Source organism: Crotalus tigris, unplaced genomic scaffold, assembly GCF_016545835.1.
Source record: "Crotalus tigris isolate CLP2741 ecotype Arizona unplaced genomic scaffold, ASM1654583v1 scf7180000017568.12009008, whole genome shotgun sequence".
NCBI lineage: Eukaryota > Metazoa > Chordata > Lepidosauria > Squamata > Viperidae > Crotalus > Crotalus tigris.
The window spans coordinates 10,208,174-10,234,505 of NW_024096478.1; the positions used below are offsets into that span (position 1 = coordinate 10,208,174).

General features: G+C 39.2%; 1 protein-coding gene across 6 annotated transcripts in view; it reads right to left on the reverse strand.

Annotated features, from left to right (window-relative positions):
- The window catches only part of TENM2 (teneurin transmembrane protein 2), an 869,909-nt gene that overhangs the window by 12,984 nt on the left and 830,593 nt on the right, over positions 1-26,332 (reverse strand). For all 6 annotated transcript variants that reach the window (XM_039353403.1, XM_039353419.1, XM_039353411.1 and 3 more), the window contains 2 exons: positions 21,216-21,391; positions 15,408-15,643 (listed from right to left, as the gene is read on the reverse strand). In XM_039353403.1, the coding sequence (XP_039209337.1) occupies positions 15,408-15,643; positions 21,216-21,391 (412 nt within the window). The remainder of the gene's footprint in view (positions 1-15,407; positions 15,644-21,215; positions 21,392-26,332) is intronic.

A 26,332-nucleotide genomic window follows, 5' to 3' on the forward strand; every position in this document is an offset into this window, starting at 1 on the left:
ATAATAATATCCCCCAAAGAGATCCAGGTGGCTCCCACCCTCATGATATTCACCAAGCTAGTGAAGACTTGGCTATTCTCCCAGGCCCTGGGCAAGGTAAGGACTGAAACCTTATTAAATGTTTTTCCCCTGGTGTCTTGTCTTTGGCTACTCAGGATTTCTTTCTTTTGTTTTACTGTTTCTGTTTTTTAAATTGTAAGCCATCCAGAGTCATTAGGAATCTGGCAGCTTCTAAACTGTACAAGCAAGCAAACAAATAAGCTTCTCTTTCCTGTACTGCCTTTTATTAATTGTCCTGCACCTAACCTCTATCTAGTGTGCCAGTTTTATTCACTACTGCTGGTTAATTGGTAGAAATCTTTCTTGAATCTTAATGTGAGCACTTTAATTGCTGAAAATATGTTTATCCTTACTTGGAATGGACTTTTTTTGACATCTCTCCCACAAACTTAACTAGGATATTGCACCTTAAGATCACTGCAACTCTTCCCAACCCTTAATTCTGGAGGCCTTTTTTTAGCAGATCAAATTTGTTTACAAAACAAATTAAATCTACACTGATCCCAGTCAACTGACCACCTAAAATTTCCAGCTATAAAACATTTTTAAAAATGGACACGTTCACCAGGATGCCATGTCTCACCCTGCTAGTGACTATTAAGAAATTACTATCTTCACATGGTTAGAAACAGCACACAAATACACCTAAAACAAAAGTATGTCCCCAAAGCACCAAAAGCTAAATAGCCAATTTTGTTTAGTGGTTAATATAACAGGCTAGAACAGGGGTCTTCAAACTTGGCCCTTTTATGACTTGTGGACTTCAACTCCCAGAATTCCTCAGCCAGTGTACCTGGATGAGGAATTCTGGGAGTTGAAGTCCACAAGTCATAAAAGGGCCAGGTTTGAAGACCCCTGGGCTAGAAACTGAGAGACCTTTGAGCCTTAGGCTTCTGCTGGATGATCTTGGGTTAATCAGTCTCTCAGGCCTATGAAGGAGACAATGGCAGAGCACTTCCCAAATCTTGCCAAGAAAGTCAGGAGTCCAGAGTGGCTTAAAGGTGGGCACACATAAAGAATACACCAACCAATGCTCATATTTGAATTGGATTAATTAATTGCTTCTATATCAAATATATGTGAGGCTTCCCCCCCCCTTGTATATGAATGAAGCTGTCATTCTTAAGAGATTTTTTTTTAAAATACATATGCATGAAAGCTTCTGGACAGCAGGTGGCAGCACCTGAGCAATTATATCTGGTCTGGGAAGCTATAGAATTAGCCTTGGTTAGTGCTTAGATGTGACACCATCTAAGCACTAACCAAGGGAATGTAAGGGTTGCAGATTAGACTAGAACAGGGGTGTCAAACTGCCGGCCCCGGGCCGGTTTCATCATACCGGAGCAGCGCCCACCCCATTGCCAGCAATGGCAAAAAAGCTCCGATATGTCGCGCAATGTCACGTGATGTCATGAGTTTGACATATCTGGACTAGAAAGTGTAAAAAAAAAAATAGGGGAATATAATGGAATTCCTGATGAAAACCAATATAGGAATATATTCCTAAGGCTACTATGAATTGAGCTCATCTCAAAATAAACCTGTTTTTAAAGAGATGGTGACTCTAGGATTGTTAAAAGTCAGAACAAAGAATCATACTAATCTTGAATTTAACATACATTGCAGCAAGTGTTCTAATATAGCGTAGCTGCATTTACTTATGACAGACCAAGGAATCCAGGTGAACCCTGTACTATCCAACTTCTATTTGGATAGGCATCTATTTGTGATTGAGACATTAATAAAGTAGACATGTTTAAATTAGATGTCTTTTGACACCTGTGATTAAAGTGTTTTTCACTTTCTGGGAACTTTTTCTTCAGCTTATATTTTATAGTAGCTTTGGTTGAAAGGTACTGAAAATTGTTTCTCATATCAAAATTTAAACAATATATCAAAAGGTACAGAAATAGATCATAACCTTTATTTTTAGGACTTGAAAGTGGTTCTGAATTAGTTTCATAGCAAAAGCAAGCCCAGTTCTCACCCTGAGACTCTTTGAAGAAATTTAGTTACAGAATTAATCAATTACATGAATCTGGATTTGTAAAGAATTAATTTTTAATTATCATTCATTTTCTTCATTCTCATTTTTACTACTTAGAGAAATTAAGCTAAATGTCTCTAAAGTAAATTATCTCTGAAAAGAAATTCTCTTATCCCAGATGTCAGAGTTCCCACAAGGAATTATCTTGAAACTTCTTGCATTTGGTGTATAATGTAATAACTAGAGAACAAAAGTGATTTTCAGAGCAGCTGTTCCCTTGATGTACTTTTGCAAAAGGAATTGAAAATTAGCCTATTTATATTGGCATTATTGATAAAAGGCCTCGCTTCATATTAGTGTGGGACTGTGAAGGAATATTACATTTATGGAGTATATGATATTATAATTTCTTAGTCAGGTTTCTTGTGATAGTTATGAAGGAATCTATTGGCCACATATTGGGACTCATTGCTTTCTTTATGTGTTTAATGAAAGTTAAATTGTATCACCACTAAGTTAGATATATCTTTGATTGTTCTCAATGATTCATCTACAGGTAACTTTGTACCTATTTTATTATTTTTCATGTGAGTTTTATACTGAAAGAAATAGTACTTGATATAAATTAAGCTCTGGCTAATTTGTCCACCGGGCAGATTCACCCTCTTGTCTGATTCATTTATGCAATCATGCAAAGAGGAATATTTTAAAAAGTGTGCAATGGGAGTTTCTACTATTATTTCCAGTTGCATTTTTCTCTTGGGGGACATTCTACAGTCACACTGCAGGAAATAAAAAAGAATAAAAATGCTTTATCTTCTCAAAAATATATCCTACTTTGATAGTGAATTTTTAATCCTCATGCTTCCTGAAAGAAATGCAATATGGTCATTTTTTATTAATTACATGGAAACCCAAAGCCCTATTATCCTTGGGAGCACACATCACACTATTATAAATACTATGACTTAAACTGATCTAATAAACCACTTTGTTTCTCTTTTGGGGAGGATTGTTATCTATACATTAATCTTTCTTATTTGTGCAAGGTACAATAGGCAGGTCCTAAGAGTGCTTCAGTGAGTCTTTTATATACACAAAAGAGAGACAACTTCATAGAGGCTTGCAGAAAACAGAGTACACAATATTCATTTTGGGATAATTTATTTTTGCTAATAGATAATAATACTTGTCTATGTAATAACATTGTAGCGTAGATCTACTCAGCAGGCTTACTTTTAGCTTTTATAATGAATAAGAAGCAGAACTTTATATGGTTTAGCAAAGCAGGCAACCTAATTCTACATAAACACTGAAGAGGAATCCTCAGCAAAGACTGTTTCACATGTAAACATTAAGTTATGGATTGGTTAACCAGAGTTTGCCGAATAAATAATAATTGGTTAGGTTCATATAAAACAGTGGTTCTCAACCTTTCTAATGCTGTGACCCCATAATATAGTTCCCCATGTTGTGGTGACCCCCAACCACTTATACACCACTTTGGCCAGGAGCGTGGCCAAAGAAAAGGGGGAAAAATGGCGGACAGCCTTGTTTGGCGACCCCCGTGAAATAGTCATTCGACCCCAAATGGGGTCCTGACCCACAGGTTGAGAACCACTGATATAAAAGGAGAGATTCAACCTGGAAATAAGGAGAAATTTTGTGACAGTGAGAACAATCAACCAATGGAACAGATTGCCTTCAGATGTTGTTGATGCTTTATCACTGGAGGCTCTCAAGAAGAGACTGGACTGCCATCGGTCAGAAATGGTGTAGGTCAGAGGTAGGCAACCTTGGCTCTTTTATGACTTGTGGACTTCAACTCCCAGAATTCCTGAGCCAGCTGGCTCAGGAATTCTGGGAGTTGAAGTCCATGAGTCATAAAAGAGGCAAGGTTGCCTACCCCTGATGTAGGTCCTCCTGCCTGGGCAGGGGGTTGGACTAGATGACCTACAAGGTCCCTTCCAACTTATTCTGTTCTATTCTAATGTATTATATGAATATCAGGAAGCTGAACTTGAAGTGTGGATTCTTTAAAATAGGGTGGTTATCTATCTTACAGGTCTGCACTTTAGCCGAACCACCAATTCCTTACTGTTTTTCTCTTCTTGCTAGTGGATTTTCACAGCTCACAATCATTGCAGAAAAATAAAACATAGTTGATCAAACTAGGTGCCATGTAATATAGCCTTCTTCTTACAGTGAAACTGGCTATCCTCGAAAATTAACCTTCAATCATAGCAAACAAATATTGTGAGTTAGTTCCTAATTCTTTGTAACGGCCTTTGAAACAAGGATTTTGGAATTCAGTTCTAAAAGATTTGGAAGTCAATTCTACATGTCAACTGTGTTCTGCAAAGAAATTGGTTTTTTTTAAATCATCCTTGTCTTAATTTTATTTTCTTAGAAATAAGACACCAGGCCCCCAATCCAATCCAATAAATTAACCTTATTTATGCTCTCTGAAGGCAATGATTGTAATGTGAATCCTGAAACCCGAGAAACTGGATGCTTAATTTTTTTCTCTCTCATAATAACAGGGAAAGAAGACCCAGTTTGCCATTTCCTTTTAGTCACATCCCTGCTAGTGTTTGCTTCAGATATGCAAGACAGTTAAACAGGAAAAGTTCTTGTTCTTCCTAACTTGAAACCCACACAAGGCAAACTCTGTCACTGACTGTCCTTTTTCTCAAGCACCACCTGTGTATATGAACTGCTTTCCCCTAGTACATGTCTTTGCCGCTGTCACTTTTAACACCTGATTAAACAGCATAAAGCATAGCAAAATGCTCATCTTTAACAATCCATTTACTTGTGTGTGCAACTTAGTATATAAATGCTATTATATCGGTGGAGAGTTAGGTATAGGAGTTTGTTCATTCCACATATTTAATGCTTTGCTCCATTATTGCCCCCTTGGTGTGCATCTAGATTAGATTTCTATTCACTTCACCGCTTACTTCATCATTCTATTGTCAAGGCTGCATTTTGTTTTGGTATAGAATATGGACAAGAAAAGCAAGAGATTGACCAATACAGTGCTCCTTGACTTACGACCACAATAGAGCCCCCAATTTATTTTGCTAAGTGAGACGTTTGTTAAGTGAATTTTGCCCCATTTTACGACCTTTCTTGTCACAGTTGTTAGGTGGATCACTGTAGTTGTTAAGTTAGTGACATGGCTGTTAAGTGAATCTGGCTTCCCCAGTAACTTTGCTTGTCAGGAGGTCACAAAAGGTGATCACGTGACCCTGGGGATGCTGCAATGGTTGTAAGTGTGAAAAATGGTCATAACTCACTTTTGTTTCAGTGTCGTTGTAACTTTGAATGGTCATTGAATGAACTGTTGTAACTCAAGGGTTGCTTGTGTTTGATCAACAATAATTAGAAACATAGTTAGCTGTTTTCCTACCACCAAGCAATCCAAAGGAAAGGTGTTGGCCAGCAGCAGGTAACTTCAAGAAGAAAATGAAAAATGAGTACAGTTCATTGCAAGTGAGCCACTTGTAAGATAGGCACTCAAAGGATCATCTCTGAGGATGAGAATGACAATTTTCCTCTGGTTTGACCATGGCAATTTTGTCCAAGAATGTCATTGCTAGATATGATGCCAAGCATTATATTAAAAATCCATCATCCCAACTTTCTGAAATTTATATCAACATTTTATTGGTAATTACAAGTACATATTGAGACCGTTAGCAACAAGGGAGGGAAATAACTCTATAAACTTCAGAATCTAATCAAATGTGCTGACCGCGAATGACGATAATCTGCGCTTCTGATACTTGAGCAAACTAGAAGACCAATGTATAATTTAATATGGATATAAATGATTCTGAAAGTATGCTTGCTTTCTCTTACTATCTAAAAACTCTGTATATCAAGGTTCAGGAGCAAGAGCTTCCAATTCAAAAGATACTAAAACTATAGAAAGCTTGAGAATTCATTTTTTTTAAATTCTGCAAATGTTATAAGCCTCTACACTTATTTAATTATTTCACATCCAACCTATCTATCCCTTAAAAATCTGACAAAAATTAAAATAAGCAAATGCTACTTTTTAAGCATGGATTTTTGCAAACTCTGCTTTTATTTGTTAGTTAGCATTCGTCTCCTGAAATTCATCGTACGATATTTATACGAATACAGTGACATCTCCTGCCACTGTAAGGCCTCAACAGCATTTTCCATTTGGGGATTGATGCAGATATGCATGTGAGAAACTAGAATGGTATTACAATCCCCATCTTCTCATGTACTGTGATCTCGATGCATTTGCCTTCATTTCATCCACTTTTTTTATATAAACAAACCTGAGTTAAGAGAAATCAGATGCAAATACATTCAGTGCTTTCCCTCTTGTTTTCAAATTGTACTTTTAGTCCATTCAACCTGTTATAATCTTGCAGTGATTTTCATTTAAAAGAGCTAAATGGATATGTGATTACTGTAATAGGGAACTAACACAAAACAATTAAATACTGAGGTGTTAAAAGATGAGGTTGAATTGAATTTGCATGTGCAAAAAAAAAAAGGGGGGGGGAAAGAAAGAAAAAAAAAGAGAGAAAGAAAAGAGAGAAAAATTGGAAACCTTAAGCCTGGGAAGAAATCAGCTGTAAGACAAATACATTTAACTTTGCTAATTACTGCAAGTGACTCTATTAAGATTTTACTACTTTGTGCCAGGACTATAGACATTTATTTAAGGCTTTCACTTGTTATTTGAGAATAGCTGATTTCATGCATGAAAAAAACCCCCAGCATAAAGTGGCTTCTATTAATAATTAGCTTTTCAAGTGCAGCATTTTACACCCATCAGTTATATGCTTGAAATGAAGACATTTATGATTGAATCCCAAATGTCTTCATAGTTTCACTTCTACTTCTACAAACTATAAGAATTATATGACCTTCAATTTAGCCATGACTGAACATGCACAGAAGGCTTTTGCACAGCTCATTTCATGTGCCAGCTATGTCCCTTCCTGGAATGGACAGTCCTCCAAACTTACCCAGATCACCTCATACCTTAACTATTGCATACCTTAACTATTGCAACAAAGGCAAAGGGCTGCCTTTGAAGATCACTCAGAAACTTTAATTGGTCCAGAACATAACAGAGTGGGCAGTGATAGGCTTGTTCTGGTAGGCCATTTAATCCCACTGCTTTGCAAACCACACTGGTTGCCAGTATGCTTTTTGGTACAAGTGAAAGTGCTGATTATCACCTATAGAATCCTACCCAGCATAGGGCCTGGATAGTTGAGGGACCACCTATCTTGTTCTATAGGCAGTCTTCAATTCTCCAGCATGATTGGATGGAGAATCCACGGATGGGTTGTCTTAATCTATCTGCTCCAATTGGACTAAGTCTGAAATTGGTAACGCCCCCTCTGTGCCAAGTGCACCCCAGTTTTAGACTTAGTCCTATTTGCTCTAAGACGCGTTTTGTCTTCGCTCCTGGAGCAGAAGACTGTTAGATTCCATTTAATTGCTTAGCTCAGGCTATTAGTATTAATTGTTTTATTACTGATTTGAATCGATTATTAGCAAGGAAATAGGATCAATTTGACAGTCTCAAGTCTATTAGGCTGACAGACCCGCACCCCCTCTCCCTGGGGGGGGAAGTTTCCCCATATTCGTTTCCCTCAGTTAGGGACAGCAGTTCGAACCTTCAAAATTGCATCGCTTTCATCCGGAGCTGCTTGGCGATCCTCCGACTGCCAGCTGATCGGCGGAGGCATTGCTGATCGCTCTGAGGGCTCCGCAACGTCGTCGGGCCTCGCCAGGCCGGCAGGGAGCCTTCCCAGGCCCCTCGATCCCAGCAACAGCAACAGGTGAGAAATTGGGCGTGGCCCAAATTTCGGAGCTCTGCCGGCCTAATCGCATGCCACCAGCTGCTTAGGAGCCCAGGCGATTCATCCGAACGAGGGCTCGGCGCAGCTTACACCCCGGGCCTCAAGGCCTCCTTCTAACTGCCGTTTATTTTCCGGCCCTTTTTAAGGCGCCAAATTGGCGGCCGCCATTTTGAATTTTGGCGGCCATTTTGGGTGTGACTCAGCCCGACGGCCATTTTGTAGGTGGTGGAGGCCATTTTGGGAGTGGCGAAAGTCACTGGTGGCCATTTTGAGTGGGGCTGAAGCCTCGGCGGCCATTTTGTTTGTGGCTGAAGCCCTCGGTGGCCATTTTGAGTGGGGCTGAAGCCTCGGCGGCCATTTTAATTGCTACTAGAGTCATTGGCGGCCATTTTGTGCGTGGCTAAAGCCACCGGAGGCCTTTTTTTTTGGGTGTGGCCGGAGTCCAGGCTACCTGGAACCTTCTTCTGAAGACAGCATTCGATCATTGGTGGCCAACGCTTCAGAGAGCAGCTCCGACCGGGGAGGGCCTGATCGATCCTGAGTGATCGGGGTGCCCACATCAGTTCCCCGCCCTTCCCCTCTAGGGCTGAATTATCTCTGTAGACTCCCTTGGTGAACTACAGCGCTGAGGGGGCGTTTTGCCAAGGTTGAGACCAGAGCAACCGTCATGGCAGAGAGAGGCAGCGAGCCGGTCAAGAGAAGTCGTCAATCAGAGGCAAGTGGAAAGAGCACCACCAAGCGAGCCCGACTAAGCAGGGAGCCCCAGAGAGAGGAAGGGGGCCAAGGACCGAGAACGGTATCCCCAGATCTGGCAGGTACAAGGGGGAGGTCTATATTTGAGCCCCTTTCTTCACATAGTGCCTCGGCCCCAGGGGCTTGGTCTCCCCCCAGAGGAATTACCGAGTCAGATTCAAGCACAGCTGTGACCTCAGGGAGGGGTATGACTGGTCAGGACACCTCAGGGCCCCAGGCCACGTTTACACCCACTGCAGCAGGGCTTCGCCTCCCTGAGAACCAGGCCCTGAACCCAAACTTGCTCCAGTCTATGATAGCCCAGGCTGTGGCTCAGTTTATGACCTCCAACACTCCACAGCCACCCCCCCAGACCACACATCACTCACAATCTCCGGACTGGATGGATGACCCCGCATCGGACCTGGAATTTACAGGAGCTGAACAACCTGACCTGATCTTGTCTGAGGACGAGGGCATCGCCCCATCCGAGCCCACCCCTCCTGTTGGTCTCTTTGACCATTCCTTCTTTAATTCCCTGTTACTCAAAGCCTGTACCACTGCTAACCTCACTCAACAACAGGAGACCCCACCAACATCCCAAGGTCCCCATGCCATTTACACTGAACCCTCTGTCTCACAGAATCATATTCCCTGCCCCCCCTTTTTCTAAAGATGGTCCAGAAACAATGGGAGAACCTAGGATCCCCCTTGAGCCCTGGGGCAGTAGAAAGACAATTGTTCAATGTCGCTCCTTCCCCGGCCTCCCTTTTGGAGATACCCGAAATTGATGAACCCTTGAACTCATTGTTTCCCAAGTCCAATATCCCTGGGGACATAAATGAGGCACGAAGAGCAGAGGACAAGAAGATCGAGTCTGCCCTACGCAGAGCCCACCAGGCGTCAGCCTGGGCAACGAGGGCGGCAACCTCCATGGCCTTCTTTGCCAGGGCTTCGGTCCTGTGGTTACAGGAGCTCCAGGACATGATCCCTCCAGACCAGCTCAGGGTCCACCAGAATCTGGGTAAGTTGGTGGCCACGTGCCAGTATCTGGCCGATGCCTCCTTACACACGGCCAGGTACACTGCCCGGACCATCGCGGCAGACGTTTCAGCACGAAGGCTCCTTTGGCTCAGAAACTGGCGAGCAGACACCAAGGCCAAGTGGCGTCTGGCCTCCAAGCCTTACGCAGGTGGACAACTCTTTGGTAAGGCGCTAGAGCCATACCTAACCGAAGGTAAGGATAAACGCAAGATCTTGGTCAATACATCAAGGAGGGGAGATAGGCGCTGGGGGAACTTGTCGCAGAGTAACTACAGAAGGCAGCCCTTTCGGCCAGCGCCATCCTGGGAGTGGGCCCAGGCTTCTCGCCCCTCCTTTCAGAGGCAGGAACGACAACAAGATCGTTCAGCATACAGAGGCAGATCACAGTTCCAGACTAAACGGTCCTTTCGGGGCACAGGGAGCCGCTCCTTCAAGCGAGGCAAGTGAGTCTGCAGCCTCACCTCCCATAGGAGGCCGGCTGGCCCTCTATTCCAACATTTGGGCGGCCACTACTACGGATGCATGGGTGTTAGACACCGTCTCCCAAGGCCTACGATTAGAGTTTGATTCCCATCCACCCGACAGGTTCCGCTCTTCTCCTATTTCAACGAACAGGGCCAGAGCTGAACTTATGTCAGAAGCAATAGCTCATTTATTGCAAATACAAGCAATTGAACCAGTTCCAAAAGAACAAGAAGGGCGAGGGTTTTACTCAGACCTCTTCGTCATTTCCAAGGCTTCAGGGGGCTGGAGGGCGATCTTGAACTTAAAAGGTCTAAACCTCTACCTGAGGTATAAGAAATTTAAGATGCAATCACTTCAATCAATCCTGGCTAGCGTCAGGCAAGGTGACTTTCTTACCTCCATAGACCTGACTGAGGCATATTTGCACATTCCCATTTTTCCTGGACACCGCAAATTCCTCAGATTTAGTTATGCCCGACGCCATTACCAGTACAGAGCCCTTCCATTTGGCCTCTCATCTGCACCGAGAGTATTTACAAAGGTACTGGCAGTGATCGCAGCCCACCTTAGACTAATTCCCATCAGGATTCAATGTTATTTAGATGACATTCTAATTCAGTCATCATCATGGCAAGGTGCCCAAGCAGACCTCGCCCTAGCCATCAAGGTTTTGCAGGAGCACGGTTTTTCTGTGAACTTCCAGAAAAGTCATACCGTACCAACAACTCGGCTCCTCCATTTGGGGGCAGTTATAGACACAGACAACTGCACGGTATACCTATCTCAGGACCGACGGAACTCTATCCAGACTCTTGTACGTCGGATCCGAAGGGACAGAGTAGTCACATTGGCATCCCTTTCACAGCTACTAGGGAAGATGGTGTCCTGCGTGCAAATTGTGCCATGGGCACGTCTCCATGCCAGGGAATTACAGTGGCTTCTCCTTCCATTTCAGAGACTTCATACCAGCACATCCCACCAGAAGGTCCGAGTTCCACAGGCGGTGTTGAACTCCCTTCGTTGGTGGGACTCTCCAGCACTGTCACGGGGAGCAGAATTCAAAGAACCAGACAGGATCACCATCACCACAGACGCAAGCCTATTTGGGTGGGGGGCACACCTCCACACACACTGGGCCCAGGGTCAGTGGTCCAGGCAGGATCTAAAGAACAATATAAACTGGCTGGAACTAAGAGCCATACACATGGCCCTAAAGAGATTCAGCAGCTTAGTACAGGGCCAGCACGTCCTGGTCTTAACCGACAACATCACAGCCAAGGCCCATATCAACAGACAGGGGGGAACGAGGTCCAAGCCTCTCATGCAAGAGGCCAGATTGCTGGGGTCTTGGGCGGAACTGAATCTTGCCTCCATCAGGGCGGAGCACATATCCGGAGTGGCCAACCAACAGGCGGACTCACTGAGCAGAGCCACCGTGGACCATTCCGAATGGCAGCTGAATCCGGAGATCTTCAGAGAGATCGTGGACAGGTTTGGTTCCCCAACCCTAGATCTGTTTGCCTCCCCAGCCAACTCACAGCTTCCCAGATTCCTTTCCAGGTTCCCGTCCCCATCAGCGGAAGGAACAGATGCACTCCGCAGTCCCTGGCCCAGGGAACTGCTCTATGCCTTTCCTCCACTACCTCTCCTGCCGGCCACGATCAGGAAGATCCTTCGCGAACGAGCAGAGGTTCTCCTGGTAGCCCCACATTGGCCGAGACAACCTTGGTTCGCCGACCTGATGGAGCTCTCCGCATCGGCTCCATGGAGGATTCCAGCCAATCGGATCTCCCTCATTCAGGGGGAGTTACATCATCCAGACCCTCAATGGCTCCAGTTAACCGTCTGGCACTTGAGAGGCAGGCCTTAGGCCTAGACTCATATTCGTCAAGGGTCATAGCCATGATCCAGCAATCCAGGCGACCCTCGACGAATAGAATATACGATGCCACATGGAAGAGCTTCTGTAATTGGTGTTTAGCGCACAATATTGAACCCTTACAGGCGGCAGTGCCAGTTATCCTGGAGTTCCTGATGGATGGTCTGGACAAAGGTCTTTCCACAAGTACCATCCGTAGACAGGTAGCAGCACTTGCCACGGTTATTTCCTGTGGCAAGGAGCCCTTAACACAACACCCTATGATACGCTCCTTCCTAAAGGGAGCTAACAATGCCAGACCACCAACGGTACATAGATATCCCTCCTGGGACCTTCATCAGGTTCTACAGGCTCTCGTCTCACCACCCTTTGAGCCTATTGACACTTGTTTGCTCAAACATTTATCAATGAAGGTAGCATTTCTGGTTGCTATAACTTCAGCCAGAAGGATCTCTGAGCTGGCTGCCCTGTCAGTAAGAAAGGACCTGTGTATTTTCCATAAGGACAGGGTTACTCTCAGGTTAGATCCCTCCTTTGTGCCCAAGGTTAACTCCTTATATCATAGGTCCCAGGACATAGTTTTGCCGGACTTCTGTCCGAACCCATCTAATAACACAGAGGCTCAGTGGAACAGATTGGATGTTCGCAGGGCCTTATATTGTTATATACAGAGAACCTCATCTTTCCGCAAGACTGAGGCTCTGTTTGTGTCATTTCACCCATCGTCGTTAGGACAAAAGGTTTCCTCGCCCACTATAGGCAGGTGGATTAGAGCTTGTATTTCTCTGGCATACCAGACTCAGTCACTTCAAGCTCCCAGCCATATCACGGCCCATTCCACCAGGGGCGCAGCCACTACAGCAGCCTGGTCTACCCAGGCATCCATAGAGGAAGTTTGTAGGGCAGCAACATGGGCATCGCCCTCCTCCTTTGTCCGTCATTACAGGATGGATGGATGTATACGCATCCTCTACGGCTTCATTCGGCCGCAAGGTACTAGAACATGCATTAACATTGGATGGGACCCAGGCCCAATCTAATTTCCCACCCTAGGGACACAGGGCTTTGGTATGTCCCATCCGTGGGTTCTCCATCCAATCATGCTGGAGAAAGGGGCGTTGTCTTACCTGAACGCCTTTTCTCAGCATGATGATGGAGAATCCACTCCCTCCCATTAGGTCAGTTGGCCTGGTTCCCATTTGTTCAGACGCGTCGGACTAAAGTCTGGGTATCGCCTTAGTCTAAAACTGGGGTGCACTTGGCACAGAGGGGGCGTTACCAATTTCAGACTTAGTCCAATTGGAGCAGATAGATTAAGACAACCCATCCGTGGATTCTCCATCATCATGCTGAGAAAAGGCGTTCAGGTAAGACAACGCCCCTTTTACAACAGTTCATTTAGTGATCGTTCAAAGTTACAATGGCATTGAAAAAAGTGACTTACAACTGTTTTTCACACTTACAATTGTTGCAGCATCCCCAGGGTCACGTGATCAAAATTCACATGCTTGGCAATTGACTCATATTTAGGACGGCTGCAGTGTCCCGCGATTATGTGATCCCTTTTTGCGACCTTCTGACAAGCCAGGTCAATGGGGAAGCGAAGATTCATTTAACAACCGTGTTGTCTAAGTTAACAACTGCAGTGATTCACTTAACAAAGGTGGCCAGAAAGGTCATATAAGGGGGAAAACTCACTTAACAAATGTCTCACTTAGCAACACAAATTTTGGGCACAATTGTGGTTTTAAGTCATGGACTAGCTGAATTTTATCCTATTTTCTTTGTATTGTATGTCACCCAGAGTCAGTTTGGACTCGGCCAACACCAAAACAAACATGACAATAATGAGACTTTTACTACCACCAACATTCTTGTGTGCCAGTAAACACAAGCCAATAAAAAAGGCTTTTGGAGTATACTTTGAAATATATTTTAAGAATAAAGTATACAAATATTTCTTAGAAAAACAACTTAGGAAAACTGGAACAGTTGCTTTTTTTTTAAGATAATACTGGGCATCACTCAATAAAATTTGAAAAGCAATATATATGATGCTTTGAATTCTACATTTGTAAGTAGCAGAGAGATCTGTTGCCACATTTTATTCTTATTCCATCTCTGATTATTGGATTTCTTATAAATATATACCTTATTGCGTGAGAGCCGTTCTCCATTTGTTATTTACAACATTACTGAAATAGTTTGGCGATCTGATTTGACTCCTGCTTTATTTTCATTGCTCCAAGTCTGAACTCTGTCAATGCACAATCAAATCTGGCAATCAGCTTTCAAAGTCATGCCTCCACTTTATATCTTGGTTATTGCATTATCATATACCACAACCAGATCTTTTTCAGATCAACCAAAGGTAAGTCATATGGTCACAATTGCGATATTGTATAACATCATACCAATATAGATCCTGAACCAATATCTGCATGATTGAACCAATATGTCACTACTCAAGTGACATGGATTTCTTTGACTGCTCTTTCAGGAATGCACCTCCAATCATTAAGCAAGAGCCCACATACTGCAAACTGTAATTAGCTAGTAAGCAAAAGTGAAATGAGCAGTCAGACAGTGAACATCCCAATAGGAATTGTTATAGTAGCTGGCCAAAGATGCAACAGTTTTATTGGCTGTCTGCTATGAAGGCAGCAACAATGTCAGATGAGGGCAAAAGTTGACTTGGAGTCTGGATGTCTTTTAGGATAGAGTCTTAGAGTAAACATTTTTTAAAATTCAACTTTTTTTTAGAGATTTAATTGATAGATGTCCTTTGTTGTACTGTTTTTATTTTTACTGATACTGTATCATTTCACAATTGTGAAATCATTTTGGAAGTCAGTATATCTGAAAAACAGTACAGATGTGCTTTATATACATTTCTATAAGCCTGTTTCTTCAGAATTCCTTAACACATAACTGTATCTTTCTCATGCTGGGGGATGAAGGGATTCCACACCAGCATTTAAAGAATTATTTATGTTATTCATTTATAACCATTCCCATGACTCAAAGGGCAGTGAGCACTGGCCCATCCTTTCCCCTTGGTAGGAGCTTTCCTTTTCTAGCTAGGTTCAATTATACAGTACTACTATAGCCCAGGAGGATGAATGGGAAAGAAAGGAAGATTTTACAAGGTGATGTGTAAGGTAAAAGCAGGAAGGATGAATGTTCTGTCTTCATACATTTGGTCCAAAATTCCACATGTGATCATGGATTCTCTGTAGTGGAAGGCCTGGATCTGCTCAGAGAAGTCATCTGGTTTTCTGAACAAATAATATCTGACATGTTTTCAGATTTTGAAAAAGCTGTAACCTGTACTTGAAAAGAATAATTTGAGAAACAAATTGATTATAGGACTTACCCTGAGCTTTCTTCCAAACACAGTAACTTTTCCTTTAATTTGTTCCTTTCTGAGGCGCCACTCTATTGAATTTAAGCCGTTTTCCATTGGCAGTGAAATATTGCATCGTCCTATTGCTGGGGTCACAGTCCCAGCTAGGACATGTGGCTCACTGTGGAAACTGATACTCATCCCATTTGCATACATCACTCGCAGGGTGCCATTACTGCAGAGCTGATAGCTGTTTCTCACTTGATCTGGATCAATCATTGGGAAGAAAAGAAATATTCTGTAAATCGTACAAATAAATGTTTTACCTAACTAGCAAGGTTTTCATGATCTTTCTATAGCTGTCAAATGACATATTCCTACAATTACTATTTGTGTTTAGGTAAGGCAGATATTTGCAATATTATTGATTTATGTAGCGAGAAATACAATGAAATATTTGAAGCCTGAAGGCATATCAGGTTATTAGAATTATATTTTCTGTTTGCTCTTTAATGGTAAATTACATTTCAATTGATTATTATAATTATTATTTTGCAAAATTGTGAATACATATGTAATTTGAGAAAAAGTTGGTGGCAAGTGATTTAATTGAAGTATTGGGTCAGCAAGATATCTATTCAACCCAAAAATATCAAAAGAAGTAGCTACAGCTTTTTTTAAAGAGAAAAGACAGTTTTGTCTCTATTCTTTCTATACTGCCTTCAGTGCTCCCTTAACAGATATATAGCTGACTTATAGATTAGGTTTCAGTACTTAAGGCATAATGCTCACACAGAATGAGCTGCCAAAGTCAATCTTTTGTATGAGTGTCACTTTTCATTCTGCCTTAAAGAAACATTACTAGCCAGCCTGACATCTTGCTTTTTATTGACTGGCAGAAGTTGCAAAAATAAAACTTGATATTTGTGATCGTTATATTCTTGACTGGCTGATCTAGTTTTCAGAATGGTAAAAAGGAAATTCTCCCGCAAGATAAGTAGACAGCAGAGTGAGCAGCTGCCAGCAAAGAACCACTATCATCTTGTAATAATAAAAAAATCTATCTAATTAATCATCTGCTAGAGAGAAATAAAAAAATCATAACCCTGGAAAATAGTCCCTGTTTGTGAGGAGGTTATTGTCCCATGACAATATTTATTTTTAGTGGCACTATTTTAAATTTTAAAACAATCATCCACAAAATACTTTTCATTCTAGTTTAGTTAACAGTGTCACACTGCATAGGCAGCATTGGATAATTTCTTTAAGGTTTCCATTATCTTATTTGAGGAGCTTTGTCAGTGATTACATTTAAATTTGTCTTCTTAAGTTGAGAAATTTAATTACCTCCAAACAGAACGACTAAGATGGTTCTCTTGGCAAATGTCTCTTGAGCAAACATATTGCCAGAAAATGGGCTCTTTAATGTGCCTAGGCAAGAGTTAATACAGAGAAGAAACAAGAATACAAGTGATTGTTTTGTTATTATCTATGTCACATGGTTTCTACGTCTGTACCAACCATGTCATGGGAATTTTTAAGAATAGAGATTCCAGAAAACAGAATACCCTACACAACTACAATAAAAAAAGCAATGGAAAATAAAAGACACCTTTAGAAGGAGTTGTCTGACCACAAACAACTCTAGTGTTCTTTTATTTAGACATCCTTTTTCCGATCTTTGTAAAAGCACATATATGAAAAATTGCCAGGCTAACAGTCTTGAAGTATAGTTTTACTGAAGACAGCATCAAACTTTGCATGCAGACTTTGCAGATAGAAAACTTTACTAACAGTAGCAAATTGGATGAAATCAGCTCCCTATAATTACAGATTGCTCTAAAGAAAGCAAATAGGGTCCTTTGATGCATTTTATAATAGCACCAACTATTTATCCTTCTTAATTTGTTAACTTCATATAATGAATTTAAATTCTCATCATTTTGGCTCAACAGGTCTAATAAGATTTTCTTTTTATATAAAAAAACCCACAACCTTTTATTCTGCCTCATCTTGGCAGCATGTGCTCAGATTACATCGTTTTCAGTCCTTCTATTGTAACTGAATTAATCATAATTAAAAGGCTGCCTTAAATGATAAATAATGCAAATACATGCAGCTTTGGGTGTAATTGGTTTTGTAGTCATACATCTTCAGGACTGTTGAGCAACTATCACAGGAAATAACAATTTTCTAACAATTTTAAGGAAACAGTTCAAAACAAATCAATAAGGGAATTACAAAGATTGTAACTGAAGATGCAAACAGGTAAGTAAATTTGCAAAGGGATAATAGAACCTTTAAATATGTACATAACAAATGTAGTTCAGGATTCAGTATACTGAGGTTATGGAGTGGGGAGCATAGGATTTCCTTGTTGAAAATCTTCTGGTTGAGAAGAATTGCTTAATTTTTTTCACAAAGCCATATAAATCTTCCAAGGAGTGATATTTAATATTCATGCTCTGGGATGGAGAATTGTGCCAGTTTACATAATAAATATCTGATTTTTTGGTGTGCATAGTGGATGGACCTGATTTAGCAAGAATTTATACAATAACAATGGAATGAGACAGATAGAGAAATATAGATGTGAGAAAACTATTCTTTGAAAATGTGAGTTGTTGCTTAAAGAAGGGGGAATCCCATTCTTTTTTATTGCAGAAAATGTGCTTTGGTTTCCTGAGTTTGTATACATACATATGATGATAAAAGAAAGGATTCTAGAAAGTAAAAAATGGAATAATACAATAATGTGTAAAAGCCCAATTATGAACCACTTCTTTAGGTTCTGAGAGTATTAGATGGGTTTTGTCCTTGTGACTGTTGCTAAGATGATTCTTTTTTTTAGGTTCAGGATACTGTGTATGTTCTAACAAACTTTTCATATTGTGAAAACTGCAACAAGTCCGTATGTGTGATGGGCTATAAATGTGTAAATAACTAAGCAATTACCTTTCTACAAAATCATAATAATTGTCTTGAAATCATTTATTTTACAGGCATGCACCTTGGCTGACATAACAGGTAGTTTCCTAATGATTTAATATCTACTAAATAAATTGATTGAAAAGTGTTTCAGGAACCTCACTCAATCACTTGTACAACTGACTTTCTTTATATCCGAAGTAGATTGTATTGTTTCTCTGGGACACACACATGTGTGTGTATGTGGGTATATGCATAATTTATTTTATTTATTTATTTTTTTGTCATGTTTATGCAGTATATATTGGAGGTGGTTACCCCTTGAGAGCTGTATGCAACGGAATCTCATTTAAATGTATGCTGATTAGTGTACATTTAAAATGACAATAAAGTTATTATTCTATTCTATTTAAGTCAGAACTAGACAAGGTGCACAGCATATACAATCAAGAATTTCACCTGTAAATTGAGTACACTGAGTGGACAATTGATATGATTTGTTTGTATTGATGCAGAGACATAAAGCTTGAATAGGTGAAATATTTTTATTAAACAATGAAAAATGTCAATGGATATCTTCAACCGACTTCAGATGTTTCCCCATATGGAAAAAAATGTGATGATTGGTTTAGAAAAAGTATATATAACTCTAGGTAGTGATATAGTAAAAAAAGGCATTATTTCAAAGATAATCAAGAAATTCTATACTGGAAGTAACGAGTTTCTATTTTGTATCATGTTACAAGTAGAACTTGAATAGAAATAGGACATGGGGAAAACAAGATGATGCCTACAGACCAGGCAAGTAATCCGTGAGATCACAAATCTTTTGATAGCTGTTAAAATCAGGCTGGAGACTTTATGTTTTTCTAGAATCACAGACAGAAATGTAACCTGAAGAAACACTGACATGGGGCAAGAAGCTTATTTGATTACAAAATACTAGAGATTTCTGCATTTGGAAGGTTAAAGGTCAAATATTGTCACAGATCTCTAATTATGAGAAAGAAAGCAATGCATAATGTGTGGCAATTGTATTAGAGCATACTTTCCCCATGCAATGCTTTTTCAAATTTTGGCAACTTGTGCAAGCCTCCTTCAAAAGAACTTTAATGTACAGTAATTTTGATTTCATTTTAAGACCCCTAATTCTTCTGTCCTAAATAATTTTTTGTTTGGGTACAAAAAACGATAGGATTTTTAGAAGAAGAAAAAGTCCATTTCTATCAAAAGATGTTTTGACTGATGATCAAATGATGATGTTATTGTTTATTCTCATGCCAAGAATATTCAGAAATCTGTAATGAATTTCAGACACATTATGTACATTTAGTCTCCAGAGAATTTTAAATTAAATGCTGAAAAGGCATTTGTTGTTGAAAGGAAGATAATCTATATGAGATTTGTTTTAGACAGGAAAGCAGTCAAGCGAAGCCAAGCATACAGGTGCAACATAAAAAGAGTCTATCATTTGTCATATAGTAGTGATATGTTGATTTGTCAAACAAGAGATGTCAGCCAGGACCCGCATGGACATGTGGAATTTCACAAAGTAATTTAGCAATGGAAATGAACAGAATATATTTCCCATTTAGTTATACTGATCAACACTGTGTCACCCAGTTCTTTTAGGATATCATCAGGATATTGATAAATTGTAATGAAAAAGTGGACTATTTCCTCAACGATCGGTCTTAGCTGGAATAATTTTGTCAGCAGAGCTAACAAATAATAGGCAAGTAAATTATTAAGATTAAAGGTGAATAGAGGATGAAACTGCAATCTCCCCTTCAAAGAAATAAGACAATTGAGATACTGGAAAAAAACCAGGATTCTGTATTTCAAATATTAGGGAATATTATTTAAATGGAGATGCTAATAAGCATATGGATAATTGGCTCGAGTAACTCATATTGGCCTTAGTGATTGAAATGGAATAAATGTCAAGCATGTAATCAACAATAAAATTGGGCGTTGGCCTTATGTGGAAATACAGTAGATGCTTCAGCTGGAATGGACAGTGAAGGTTACATTTCTAGGACACACTTCACCCCTTTCTCCTCTTTCACTTGGTGAAACTAGAACCTGACAATATGAAAAATAAAATTGGTTCTGTTGGTTTTGTAATCCTTTAATCACTGCCATGATTCTTAAGTTATTTAGTATTTGAAATTGCCCAAAAATAAAACAATTAAAATGGTTTCCCCATAGAAGCTAGAGGTTAATTCCACTACTGTTACTGCTGCAATTAAATATCATGGATCATATTGTAAGCTATTTCTCTGCTATTAAGATCAGAGACCTTCAAAGATCACTTCATGAGGAAGGGCCCCAAATGAACAACAATTCCTATGAATTTGATTTATCAATTTCTGACAATGAGCATAGGAGAAACCTTATTCCTTGGACATGGACAAAGTAACTTATAAATAAATATGTGCCTTCATTCTATAGCTGCAAAACTTGCTGCGCATTAAACATATATAGAAAAAGAAAAAAAAATGGTTGCATTTATAGCCTCTGGAAAAAGTCCATGAGACTGCCAGTTCTTCATAGGAAAGAAATGATGTGAAATAGAATCATATTTTTATTTGCTTGCTTACTTTGCTTGTATTTGGCTTTAGCTGGTAAAGAAGGACAACTACATTTATACTGAAAAGAACACATATTGCCATGCTCTCCTGAAAAAGGTGGCAGGAATGAAGGGAAATCTTCTGAACCAAGAAATAATGATGACCTTTGAATTAATATTAAATAAAAGTTGGAAATATCAAGTTTTTAAGCAGGCCAAGGGGTACTTAAACATTTGCTCACTGGCTATTGGGCAAATTCTCTTCTGCTGTTGGTTATATTTCTCTTATTGTTACTCATACAAACTGTGTAAAGTCTTTGGGAAGTGTATCTCTGTACCTTGAACAACTGTGTAGGATGCCTCTACAGAGGAGAGATTGGTAATTACTGTGACATCATCATCACGGTTGGAGTTTTCAATATCTATAGTAATAGACTTTTCCATTTCACGATGAAGGCTGGTGACTACACCAGTAGGGCGAGTTACATTGGTAAGGCGTCCTTCATGGTCATAACTAAAAAAAAGAAGAAGAAAAGAAATCTCATATTAATGGCTGAATTTGAGCTAAATAATACATGCACTATCTGGAGTTAAAAAAAAGTAAACAGATTATGAAACAAATATATTAATCAAAGACAAATAATTGGAATAAAATCTTTAATATCAAAAAATTACACAATTTTAAGAATATACTGTTAAGTTCACAAACCAAAGAAAATTGGATGTATGATCAAAAAGATGATTTACTGGAGCTAGTATACCTTTGGGAATTTCTTTTTTTTTTTTTCAAATAATCATCCCTGGAAAATTATTATTGAACCCTTCTGATATATTTACAGAATGTAATCACATCTCCCATTCTTCTATTATTTCTTCTTTTTACATCTCAAAATAAATATAGCAATTTTCCCCATACCAGACATTCATTCCTTTCTTCTTTTAAACATAGGCCTTCAATATTTCATACAGTATATCCATCCTGCAAATAGGTTCAATTATTTCACAGGCAGGCTGAACCAAAACCATGCTGACAAAACATATAATCCAAAGCTGCCTTTAGAATGCCCCCCCCCTTTTGCTGTCAATATCCTATAAATGGTGGAAGGGGAACACTCGTCTGCCTAAGGGCCTTGGTCACTGATTCATCCTACGGCTCCAAAGGCCCTGTAAAGGATACAATATTAGAGCGCTAAATAATAACCAAAGGCTGCAATTCTATAATCCCTGGTCTTTTTCCTCACTAGGATTTAGTGTTATATAGGAAATGTATGGAGCCAATAAAGTGACTTGAGATATAAGCTCACATGACAATTATTTGAAATGCAGAGGTAAATAATAGGGTGACTAAAACTGGTACCCCAAAATTCCAGATGACCACTAGATAGTAAAAGGCAACGCAGAAAAGCACAACTCTGCTAACATCTGTTGGTCATTGACATTTTTGTATTTCAGATCAAGTAGTTCTACTGTATTTGCTATTTTTGCAAGAGAATGGCCTTAAATACCAGCAATTCTTCTCGTCAGGAGAAATAAATATTTTTTGATATTTCTTTTTTAATTTAGCAAATTTGGGGGTTGTATGTATGTATAAAGCTTTGAAAAGAAGAAAGAAAAAGAGGAGAAATAGTGAAATATTAATGAGGTACTAATAATAGATAGTAGCAAATTATACGATTGTGTAAGCTCCTTGAGATATGGGGATGAGAATTGTCCAGACAAAAAAGGAAACAACAGGCAGAATATCATATGGGAAGTACAAATAACCTGGGGAAAAAATTCTTGCCATCAGCTGGGAAAAATGTTCCCTGACTAGTCTGCAGCAGAAGCTGGACAATATGACTTACCATATTTTCTGGCGTATAAGATGACTGGGCGTATAAGACAACCCCCGATTTTGGAGAAGATTTGCATGATTTAAAAATTCGTCTTATACGCCAGAAAATACGGTAATTATCCAATGGATTGAGGCAAGAGACAGCTGTAAAGCATTTATTGTGCACAGTTAAGTATGATGGAGCAGGGATCTGATGAGTGCATGGGAGAAATCAGCAGCACGAGACACGAGAGAGCTATTAAAATGCCACGATTAAGGTATATTACTAAAGGAGGGAATCATATGGGATAGTCACAGTCAGTATATTATGTTTATTTCTAAAATATGTGACGATTATTGCTTTGGGTGTTTCTAATGTGTATTATGCTTGTCTATGTTTTATTCAGAGACTTGCAATGTTTAGTAAAGATTCATGAGTTATGTTTACGCTAGTGGGATCAGCCAATAGTCATTTCAGAATGAAAAATTGCATAGGACTTGGCAGAATTTATGCAACAGGACTATATGGTTTGCTTCTGTTCCAAAGCAAAAAGAAAGGCTCTACACCATTCTTTCCCTGCATAATTTTGCTCAAGTACATTTACTTTTTTCAACATTTCAAAAAAAAAAAAAAATCTGACTCCATCCATTCTTCTCATTGGCACCTTATTCTGCAGATTATTCTGTGTGTCTTTTAAAAGTAATGCACACACATACACACACCCACACACCACCATTGACCAGTATTCTGCATGAATCTACTACCTAACTATTATTTTAATTGTAAATCTTGGCTGGTCATTAAAAAAAATCACTTTATTTACCTTTATTGAGGTTTTATTGTTGGGCGCTGCCCAGAGTCACTTTTGGTGAAATGGTTAGATAAATTTTATAATAAATAAATAAATTAAATTAAATAATCTGACAGCTGAGGAACTGAGCATCTGTATGCCTAAACTAATGAAGCTAAAAAAAAAAATCCAAACAAAAGCTAAACAAAACCATAATCTATGCATTCTTCTTTCTTCTTCTTTGCTGTTCAACAACAGTACTTTGTGCTATATTGGATGAAGAACGTCATAGATACATCATAAGCCAGTCCTGCAACCCAGGACTAATGGGAAGTTACCCACATCACCCATTTACTACTCTTGAAAGATATGTTGCAACTTTATTAGTTAAGAGCCACGGAAGCTCTGCTCCTATTTACTATCATTTTACAAACTGACCTGCAGATGGCACTGCTCAACTGCTCCAGTGACAAACTTCATCAAAGTAACAAAAATGAGAAGAGCCTTGGAAAATACTATTTTTCAATCATACCAGACATATGATTATTTATGCTCTCAAATTACATTTGTTTGGTGTGAGAGTCATACATTAAAAAAAAAGAACCAAAGCCATTAATAGTCAACATGAAAGAAACACTTCTTTTAGTTCATCGCATAGTATGACTTGGGCTGAGGGTGGGGAAAAAATACATTCACAGAACATATTTGCAACAGCCATTTCGTCTGAAAAGTATAATTCTCATATCCTAAGTCTGCCTACTTGAACCCACTTCTTGTACCAAGCAGTACAAACATCATAGCAACTTTTCTGGTCCATAAGTGAGATGAGCATCTATCATCCTTAGCTGTGCTAATATTAAAACAATGCTTCTTTCTTTAATAGCATTGCTTTCAAGAGCAGTCATAAGGTTTACATAATCTCTTGCATTTTGCTTCATAAGATTTGGTTGAAAAATCAGGTGTCCAGTAATGGGTGGGATCTGTGCTTATTGGCTGATGCCTCTGGCCCCTCATTTGGCTGTCATTCGGCTGCTGTCTAACTAAAGAGCTGGAGGTAACAGCATTGTGCCAGTTGTCAAATCAAGCCTTTATTTCAGTCACTGACCAGCATAATTGCCGATCAGGTATGGGTAGATAACTCGGCAATGGAGAAAGGTCCTTAGATGTATGATCCTCAGTTAATTGTTATGTAAACAGATTGTTTTAGTCTCATGTAAAACAACTATAATTAAGATCAGAATTGTCAGACTAAGTCTATACAGTTCTCCTCTCACTTCTCTTTGTTTTCTGCTCCCGTATGGCAGAAAACACTGCATTTTGGTGTTTAAATCATCACTTTTTGAAAGAAATTGGTCAAAGGTAAAAAAAAAATGTTGGTTGATTAACAAAATCTTGGCTTATTTAAATTAGATAGGTTTTGGTTTGGTTCAAATGTAATTATAAGCTGATCTAATGATAAACTAAGGATCTGAAGCTTCTAATCTTATTGTGGCTATATCCAAGGAGAAGAGGGAAGAAGAAACTGATGACCTTCCCTCCCCAATTCAGTATTTTAGCATTAGATTCAGACTGGAACATTGTGAAGAACAAGTGTACAAAGGCTCACGTGACACAGCAAGCTCCTTGTGAGTAGATCTGATTTTCCATCACAATGGACAATTTCCTAACCTGCAAATGTACTATAGTTCATCTATAGCAAATCTGTTCTTAAAAGAATATTCCACTTTGGACAGTGGGTCTGAACTTTTAGCAACAGAGTTAAATAAGTAGCGTAGCCTGATTCTTAGCATATAATGTTTGCACACTTTCTTACAAGTAGTTATTTTATTTTTGAGTGCAAGCTCTATGTGAGGGATAAAAAACTAGCATAGATATGTATGTTAATATTTTATCCATTTCCATCTGTGAAATGATCTTTTTGCAAATTAATTTGTAGAATGCCAATTAAAAATACCTGCTTTCCTTGCATAGGTTATTATTATTATTATTTTTAAAAAGGCACACTTCATCTTTAATCTGTTGCAATTATATAGAAAAGCATTTTCATTCTCATTTAATTCCTGAAGTAAGTGCAATTTTTAGACACTCTAGAAATAGTATGTCAGATAGATTTTTTAAAAATATATATTTTAGGATGTGATTTCCTCACTATTTGCAAAAACAAGCAATCTGTAAATTTTATTAATGCTTTATCTGCTTATATAGAACATCATCCCACAATCCTGACATTTGAAGGGCAACCTGAATTCCAAAAGTAACTGTAATATTGATATCCCTGTGGGGAGGAAGATTACTGGGGTGTAGCCACAGTCTATTAGGCAGTATAAATAGGGCAAATAAATATCCTCTGACAGACAAGGTTAACAAAGTTTTGTCCTACTAGTGCTGGACACCAATAAATACTTTATGCATTTCAGTGCTCAAATTTACACCCACTTTTACCAAGCTCCATTTTCAGAATTACTTCAAAGTTGTTTTTCTCTGGGTTGCATAGTAAAGACTATGGGGTACCTTTTTAAAAAATTGTGGTTATCCCACCTTTATTATTTTTATAAATAACTCAAGGCAGTAAACATACCTATACTTGTTCCTCATCCTAATTTCTCCACAGTAACAACCCTGAGAAGTGACTTGGGTTGAAAAAGACTGATTGACTCAAGCTCACTCAGATGGCTTTCATTCCTACGGCAGGACCAGAATTAATAATCTTCTGGTTTATATTCTGTGCCCTAACTATTACATCAAATTGGTCTATATGCATTATTTTTTATAAAACATATATTAATGCACTCTTAATATAAATAAAAATGCTGTAAATGAAATATAATGGTATTATTTTTTTTTCCCATGA